The sequence below is a fragment of the Ixodes scapularis genome, unplaced genomic scaffold (genome assembly GCF_016920785.2).
Source record: "Ixodes scapularis isolate PalLabHiFi unplaced genomic scaffold, ASM1692078v2 PGA_scaffold2__306_contigs__length_199485367, whole genome shotgun sequence".
NCBI classification, from domain to species: Eukaryota; Metazoa; Arthropoda; class Arachnida; order Ixodida; family Ixodidae; genus Ixodes; species Ixodes scapularis.
In genome coordinates this window covers 175,078,591-175,088,001 of record NW_024609857.1, presented here as the reverse complement: position 1 = coordinate 175,088,001, position 9,411 = coordinate 175,078,591, and the positions used below count along the sequence as shown (strand labels likewise).

Genomic DNA, 9,411 nt, shown 5'->3' with positions numbered 1-9,411 from the left:
GCAGTTTTCATGGCCCACAAGCCAGCCGGCGCCAGTTCGTTCTCGTTCAAAGGTGAGGATTTTAGATTTTCTAGATTGCTCTGAAGCAGCAATACTGAAGCCAGACAAGCGGTACGGCATATTTAATTGACAGAACGACTGGGGACGCTTTCACTGAAGCTTGTTTTGCTGCAATACACGTATGTATTGCAGCAAAACAAGCTTCAGTGAAAGCGTCCCTACTCGTTCTGAGCTCCGTCAATTAAAGGTGCCGTACCGCTTGTCTGTCTGGCTTCAGTGTTGCTGTAGGCGACAAAACGTGTGCCCAGTTTTGTCACAAGAGGCATATTATGTCGCGCACATGTAATTTTGAATTTATCCGGCTTAGTGTGCTGTAGGTGGCTGGTCAAAGAAATTGATACTTGGACGCAGCTAATCGCAAATCTTTCTGGCAGTTTCCACAGCCTAAGAGCCAGCAGGTCCCAGTTTGCTTTTCTTTAAAGGTGAGAATTCCAGATTCCCGAAGCAGGAATATTGAAGCCATACGACCGGTACAGCATTTCTAATTGACGGAGCTCAGAACGACTGGGAGCTCCTGCATTGAAGCTTATTTTTCTGGAATACAAGCGGGCGACATTGACACGTGCCCAGTTACGTCGCAACAGGATATCTATGTCCCGCGCATGTAATTTTGAATCTTTCAGACTTGGTGTACTTTACGCGGCTACTCAAAGTAACTGCTACTTGGACGCAACTAAGCGCAAATCTCTCTTCCAGTTTCCACGGCCTACAAGCAAGCAAGCACCAGTTCGTTTTTCCTCAAAGGTGAGCATTCCAGATACTCTAGTTAGGTGCGAAGCAGGAATAGTGAAGCCAGACGAGCGGATACGTATATTTAATTGACCGAGCTCAGAATGACCTGTGGCAGTGGCATTGAAGCTTATTTTTCCACAATCAAACGCAGACATAATTTTGAATCTATCCGGCTTGGTGAAGGATTGCTACTTGTCGCAAACTAATCACAAATTTGTATTTTGCAGTTTCTATATGGCTACAGCTAGCAGGTGCTGTTTTCATTAAGGTGAGGATTTCACATTCTGTTTTCAAACATCAAGTTTTTGAATGAGAGTCCTAAACAATTAACTTTCTTTTGCAGTAAATGCCTGATCCTCCAGTTCAGGAATATGTTAAATATATTTGGTATGGATAAGTCCAGTGTTTTGCTTCTTTATTCACAATTTGACAACAGCAACATTTTTTTTAATTTATCACTCAGAAATACACACAAGAAGAGACTGCGGTGCAGAGAAATGTTGCGCTAAACGTGATATTCCAACTCGTATATAGTTTTATTGGTAGCCGATATAATATATTGGATTCGAATGTCCATAATACGCTGAGTATATTGGAATCGTAAACCCCTATTGGATCCCCATACGACATATGGGGATCCAATAAGGGTTTATACGGTATTGGATTCCAATATTTTCAGCGTATTATGGATATTGGAATCCCAAAACAAATCCTTATTGTAATAAAATACAATAAATGTAATGTTTTCCAATACACTGTCTATATTGTATTGCAATACAATAAAAAGATATTGTTTACCAATATCCATAATACGCTGTTTATATTGGGGTTTTCCAATAGGGTAGCGACAGCTTTCCGATTGTTGACCTTTTTTTTTCTCCTGAATGGCTCTACCAGCAGCACCTTGATGCCTTTGGACTAGCGGAGGAGACTTTTCGGAGGCAGTACCGTCTCACCAAGAATGTGTCCGTTTGTTGTGCGACGAACTACGCGAGGAGCCAGAGTTGAGGAGGCTGCGAGGTTTGTGGTCGGTGATGACTGTGGAACAGCAAGTGTTGAGCGCACTTCGCTTTTACGCCACGGGGAGATTTCAGGGCATGGTGGCGAGCGACGATCACATAGCGAGGGATCAGGCTATAGTCAGCATCGCTGTGCGGGCTGTGTCTCTCGCTATTGTGCTGTGTCTGGGGATCCGGCGCGGCTGGATCGACTTCCTCCAGACAACCGGTGAGAGGGACGACGTCGAGAGGGGCTTCCAACGGCTCGGCAGGATACCCGGCGTCATCGGTTGCGTCGACGGGACGATGATCGCCATCGTCGGCCCGTCACAGAACGACCCCACCGTCACGAAGGCGGCGTATTGGTGCCGCAAACAATACTACGCTCTCAACGTGATGGTGGTAAGTACGATCACATATATACTACGTCTCATCTTAGCATGAACTAACTAAGAAGACTGTGCAAGCGCGAACGGCTTGACTGGAGCACTCGCTGCACGAGCGCTCGTGCAGCCGCCGGGGCTTTATCCAAAGCAGCCAGCTCGCGCTTTTAGTGCCCGTTCTGAATCGGTATTAAAGAACATACCGCTAATACGGTGTGAATATGGCATTTTATAAATGAGAGTTATGGGTTGTTAGTACTGGTTCATCCTCCGTTCAAGCGTATGTTCGACGAAGGGAGGGATGGTTTGTGAGCTGAAAAGGTTTCGATTTGTTTGTTTTCATGTCGTGTTAAGCTTTTAAGCACCAGTTCCTGTCCTGCATGATAAAGTGTGAACTCTCCTATGAAGAAAAAAACAAATTTTCCTAAACTATTACATGGATCAAAGGTAGTGGCTTTTTATCATATACTTCTAAACTTTGTAACGCAGACAGGGCTCTGTCTGTGTCCTCCTTCATTCAGTCCGTCGTTTTTGTTTCCTTTTGCGCTGTTTTAATATTGTAAGTTTGTCAACCACATAATTTATAGTGGTGTGTTGGTCAGCATGTAAATAGTGTTTGACAAGGCCCCATGACAATGAGTGCAATCAACTGTTTGTGGATGCAGTTGAATTAATGTCGACATATGTCTCACCATTGCAGGTGTGGAACGCCGACTGCCGGGTCATGAGCATCGACCCACGGTATCCTGAGTCGGTGCACGACTCCTTCGCGTGGCGCTACTCGTGGCTCCGGAGCAACTTCGAGCAAGGCCGGCTGATAGACGATGGCAGGCTCCTGCTCGGTAAGCATACTCCATTTGTTGGTTCTGTACATGATGGCTCTGCACCATTTATAAGCAACAATATCACACATACTGTTCCGAACATAGATAACTGGCATGCGCTCTGGCCATACCTGTTACACGTCTCCTTGGAAACACTCTGACGCAGCTGTAACTACAGGGCGGAAAGGTTGCAAAGAGCAGCTTTACCTGCTTAGTTGTCTACAACTTTAAAGGGATTCTACAACAACATTTCGGTGCTTATTTCTTGGTCTATACGTGTTCAAAAGAGCAGTATCACATCGGACACATGAATATCTTGGTAAAAAAGACAGAAAGGGCATTTAAAAAAATTAGGGATGTCGCTAAAGCCGTTTGTAATGCCCATCTAGGAACTTTGACAGGTAGTGACGATAACTGTTTTGCCTAGAACTATACATGCTTTGAACCTGTTGTCATCCCGACAGCTGTACGGCCAGCAGAAGAAAAAAGGGGAGGGAGGAACTCCACACTCAACGGGACTCTCTTTTTTGTGTCCCAAGATTATAGAAGATTAACCCGTCACCTAAAATTCACACAAAAGCAGCTTTGGGGTTAGTTGTGGTGGCCCGATCGCTGGCGTGCTTCGACCGCTTTGGTTCCTGGAACAGCTAGGGCATCCTGAGGATGTCTGCCTCGCCGCAGCTTTGCTCATCCCGAGATAAACTATGTCACAATTGCACCGGATGTGATGTGCTCTCTGCTGGCTGCTGTCCGAGTGCTAGCCAGTCTGGGCTGTTTATAATGAAAAATACAGCCATCAGGCTCAAAATACAAATGTGCGATTGTCATTTACGGGTATTGTGGATCATATTCAGCCTATCTCTGTACACAACGGGTATACTTCAAATTTCGTTGAAGTATTTTAAAGAGAACAGCGTTAATGTCATACATTTCCTTCTCTGACTGTGCTAGGGGACAACGGCTATGCCGTGGAGCCTTGGCTCATCACCCCTGTCCCTGGATTCCACGCGACCTCCACCGCTTGCGGCCGGTTTAATAAGGCACATTCTTCGATGAGGTTCGTTGTGGAGCGCTGCATTGGGCTGTTGAAAAGCAGACTCCGGTGGCTGCAAAGGCACCTTACTCTGTATTATCATCCAACAATAGCCATAGTCATTATATCGGCGTGTGCAGTGCTCCACAATATCTGCCTTTCATCGAGGGAGCCAGAACCGGAGCCAGACTCTGAACCTGACGAGCCAGGGTTGGAGTCTGGGCCGAGCTCGGACGGTTCTCAGTCAAGCTCGGAGGGTTCAGCGACGGATGACGAGGGGCTGGCTCCTGCTTACCCTCGGGTCAGCCTCTCGGACAGGGGCAGGGTTCTGAGGCAGCGCCTTGTTGCCCAGTTCCGAACCCGCCGTTGCCGTGCCTCCCTGGAGCCCCACGCAAGCCACAATGGTAGTCCCGCCCACCAGGGACACCACCAGCGCCAAGGAGTCTGTCGCCACAACGGAGGTCCCACTTATCAGGGACACCGTCGGCGACAGGGAGCCCCTCATCGTCCTCGCCACGGTGGCACTCCCGCACACCAGGGACGCCACCGGCGACAGCGAAGCCCCCGTCGTCCTCACCTCGACTGACGCCCTCGCCACCAAAGAAGCCCCCCCCCGTGGCAGTATGTACTTCACTTGTGGCTCCACAGTCATGGCCGTCCATAAGCTCCACAGTGTCAACTCCAACGCCTTGCGCTGTTCGTCGCACAACCACCGAGCTACCTTTACGGACATGTAGTACTGCCTCTGAAAAGCTATTCGGCGCAACACAGTGATGTTGATAAATGTTTTTTTTTTTAATTTGCAAGCAGGGTGCATAAAACCCGTGGGAAAATAACAGGTTTTGTAGGGTCATGAAGCTAGCCATCGGGGCATCTGGCTCGCCCTTGCAGGAAACTGAGAACTCAATGAGGCTACTGTTGAGACCCATTTTCCTTTTTTTACTGCAATATATTGTTTGTATCGGGTTTGGACATCGATTCATTTTCTCTACACTTCCATTGCCCTGCTCCATTCTACAATCTATTATGGCTACCATAGACCCAGCTGTATTACTTGATAATCGCATATTGCATTTGTGTCAGTTTGAATGTATAAAGAAGTCAACAAGCAGTTTGTCTTTGAAAGTGCTATCTTTTTTTTATGACGATGCCGTAATGTGAAAAATAAACATGTTCGAAAACACAGGTTGCATTGCTTTCTTTAAAGTGAAATTGAGCATGAACTAGTAAACACCGTATAAATTCTTTGTAATTATCAAGAATATATCATAGACATTATTTCATACTTCACTTAATTCAGCACACTGCCATTTCGTTTGTGTTTTGTCACTCATGGAAGTATGACAGATTCCATAGTAGAGGAACGTTGAGATCGACAATGATACAAAAAAACAAAAAAAAACACGGCGACACAGACGAAGGGAAACAACTGAAGTTTATTGGAAATTCAACTTCAGTTGAAAGTGCGCCTTGTCCTGTTTCCTTCGTCTGCGTCCCTGTGTTTTTTTCGGCGCTTTTTTTTTTTTTGTTTGCAATGCACCGACTGGCCTTAATCTCCACTTCCTTGCGATATAAGAAAAATGGCAAACCCGGAGGCCAGTTTTATGCGGGTGGCAAGTTGTGGCTAAACTGCAGGCCTCTTGGTTTCAATTAAAAAAACTACAAGTATAAAATTCTGATGGCACAAGCCACTTGACACCTTTCGTGAAAAAGCACACACTACATATTGCTGTCCTACAAACACGAGGAATGGCTAGTTTTACATATATCTGTCATACCTGTTGCCAAGAGCATATTACCAACTTGCTTCACTGGTTGTAGTGACTCCAATAAACAAACGCAGAAGGCACAGTCCTTTTTAAACAGAAATATGCACTGAAAGGCATGGACAGACTTTCCCGTAATGTCGACATTGTTGTAAAGATGTTTAGACAGCAGGACATCAGCCTTCCTTTAAGCGATGGCTCACTATTAGTATTATTCACTGTATGGCGAGCCCAGTGTGTGTGGGAACTTGTCCATTAACATGCACCACGTACCAGTGGCACAAAAGAACACATTTCTTGTCTCCACCACGAGAACAAAACAAAAACCAAAAAAATAAATACCGACTTGGCTCATAGAATAATTGTCCATTAAACTAAATTATTTGTGGCTGAACTCGGCGGGACTCGGCTCGGCGGTGTGGCTGGGCTCGGCGGGGCTGGGCTGGACGAGGGGTGTCTGGGCAGGGCCAGGCAGGTCTTGGCTGCACTGGGCTCGGCTGCTCTCGGCAGTCAGCAGCAGAACGATTTCGACGAGCATGCGGGTCGTGTTCTGGAGTCCCAGGGCCACCGCCTGTGTGGCACGGGCTTGCCCCTGGATGGCCTCCGAGACACCCTTCATTTGTTGGCTGAGGGCCCCAGTGGAAGGCAGGAGTTGGAAAGACGGGACATTTAATGCGCAGCAACAAGATGTTTCTAGACACCCAGAGGGCGTGAAAGCCTTGTATATGTCACAGTTTGGTTTGCATTATGCTTTTGTGGATCTCTATTGCCCTCTGTTGCAGTCCTACTTTCACGGTGGGACTCGTCTCTTGTTTACTTTCTGTTTCGTGCAGATTTAAAACTTTTAATGGCCCGTAAGCGCTGTGTTCGTGTGCGCTTTCTTCAAGTCTTTCTTTTTTTTTCGCGCTGTTTTCTTAAACTATAGTAAACCAACTAGCTCAGTTCCAGCCCTTGTATAAATTGAAGTCATATGTCACGCTTTCCGATTTCAATATTTGAAGAACGCACTTGGCAACACTGCTTGGAACTTGGCCGGACAAGGGAAGCTAGGGAATCCAAGTCGTGGTTTGCGTGTGAGTGGTTTTTGGAAAGCCGGAGACTTTAGAGACGCGGTAGAGAACGCAGAGTATTTGCAACGGGGATTTTTAGACGGGGTTTCAGTATTGGGTTATTTCATTCACGACCCGAAATGCCAGTATTTTTTTAGAGTTCACAAATCATAATTTTGTGAAACAAACCTAAGAAGTTGGGAAATGTAGAGTGAAGTCGGGAGTTATGATCTCCTCGGAAAGTACCAGAAAAATACTTGAAGTACAAATACACACTCATAGGATGTACTTGAAGCGAAGTACAAGTTTTCTAAACCTTCTTAATTTAGGGCTTTAAACGGAAACTGATGCAGTTCTTTCATAAAATATGATAGAGGTTGATGCTAGTGTAGTAATTTTGTCCAGTGAATCTGAACATGATGTTTGTTTTCCCCGAAGATGTAACTAAACGTGAGTAACCACGAAAAACCTCCAACCAGTACCGACCTCAAAGGAGGATATTTCGGCCGCCAAGCGCGTGTCGTTTGTGGGCCGCGCGTCCAATCGCAAGCTTGCCAGGTACATTCGCCCGCACTGGCACCAGTCGTGAAGTCTTTTTCTGTCCTTCTTAAAGATAGCGTGTGCGTGCATAGCTTTGATAGGCGCTGAAGATGGGTGAGAGCGGAGATTTCGAAAACTCGTTTTGTGACGTCAAGTTTCGGAAAGGAGGCCCTCCTTTCCGAAGTGTCACATTAAAAATGATTCTATGCAGACTTGATTCACCAAATTAAGAAATAATTTTGATATTTGATATCCTGGAGGTCAAATGAAGACGATCTAACTGTGTTTCCATAAATACCAAGCCGCTTCGGCTTCCCTTTAAGTACAATGTACTTGAAGTACTTCTCAACACTCTCGGTAATGAAATATGGTCAGTCGTTATTATATTTCTTAATTAATCTTGCTTTTTTAAATAATATATTTTACACCCACAAGTGTAAAATGAGATTTACAAGAATGCCATGGCAGTGAAGGGTCTGGAAAAATGTACTATTAAAAGCTTGAAATAGATCAGTAATATTAAATTTGGGAAGGAACACACGATCAAGAGGGACATTTTTTTTATTCAGGCCGCACAACCTCTCCAGTTGCCATGTTGACACACCAACCGCTTACACACACCTGTTGAAAAAGAAAACAATATTGTTCACCGTATTAGCAGAAGTAGTCAACAACAGGAAACAAAAGATCACAGGAAGGATTACAATATCATAGCTAACATTTTACTCAGAATAAGAAACAAAAGCTTTTCTCCAGCTAAAACCTAGGAAAATAAAAACTTTTGTGTAAAATAGAATAGTGTGTTGCGTGGGATTCCTGTCGGTGAGTGGGGTTGTTCTCCCGTCTTGTAATGAATGTTTAATTTATAACACTTGCATTTACCGCACGCAGTTTTTCGGACGCCTGTTGGCTTTGTGAGTTGTAGGCTCGCACTGTGGTCAGTTACAATGTCAACTGCGCCGTTGTCTTTATGCTGGGTGTTCCACGTCAAATCCTACAATAACAGACCGTGTCATATTTATTTTTACTCCCCTATACAGACATCCTTTGGAGGAGAATTCAGTCATTTATCAACGCCGTAGCTGATTTTTGTTTTCTGGAATACGAAATTTCGAAGCTGAAGGTGTGGATATTGCCAAGGGTTCACTATGGTACTTTGCACAGCCGTCAATTTCACACCGAAGCATGTACGTACTAATAATGTTTTCCACTTATTTAATGAAAGGTTTACAACATTACACAAAATATATAAAAAAACAATGGAACATTTCAACGAAAAAAAGCTAAAAAGCACGCCAGGCAAGCATTTTTTAGAGACATATTCACAAATTATTTACCAACAAACTACTTGCATGAAAGGGCTCAATATGTATCAGTATGACACCCTTTGAATGCATTTTAGAAATACATACATATATATATATATATATATATATATACGCAAAAGTGATGTGCGCAGACACAGCAGCCGTAGGATGAAAAGAATAAAATTCTAATTTAATGGCGAAAAAAGTCACGCAAGAAAAAAGGGTGAAGTGCCGAAAAAAAGTTGTATTAGTTTACGGGAATAATGAAGACTAGGCACAAGAGCGCTAATTACGCGGGAAAGAAACTTTTAAACAGGACGGAGTAAAAGTCAAAGTTAACACACAAGAACTTACAAAAAATAAATTGTTAAATGAAAAATAAAATAAAGAATTGAAAATAAAAAAATGTATAAAAAATAAGAAAAGGGCCTGACGTCCGTCGACGTTTCGGCAGTGGCACTGCCTTCTTCAGGACGGGAGCCCACATGGCGTGGTAGGTTAGTTTTATAAAATATCTAGGGAGAGGGTTAGTTAACGCGAAAGTTCGAAGGGGTTTGTAGGGTAAGGGAAGCACGGGGGGGACGAGTCCAATTTTGTCGCGATGAGAAAGGCGGTTCTGGGTTGTTGTTTTTTTTTTTTTTTTTTTTCACAGGTGCGCTGGTGGTATGGAGGAGCTCGTAGGGAAGGGGAACACAGAGGGCAAAGTCCAATCTTGACGC

The 9,411-nt window shown here is 44.5% G+C and overlaps 1 protein-coding gene across 1 annotated transcript; it reads left to right on the top strand.

Annotated features, from left to right (window-relative positions):
- Window positions 1-4,064: 4,064 nt before the first annotated feature.
- Window positions 4,065-4,616, top strand: LOC115328069 (the record flags this gene model as incomplete). Its single annotated transcript, XM_040222688.2, has 1 exon — window positions 4,065-4,616. A coding segment is annotated over one exon (552 nt), but the record flags the coding sequence as incomplete, so codon positions are not given.
- Window positions 4,617-9,411: the final 4,795 nt, after the last annotated feature.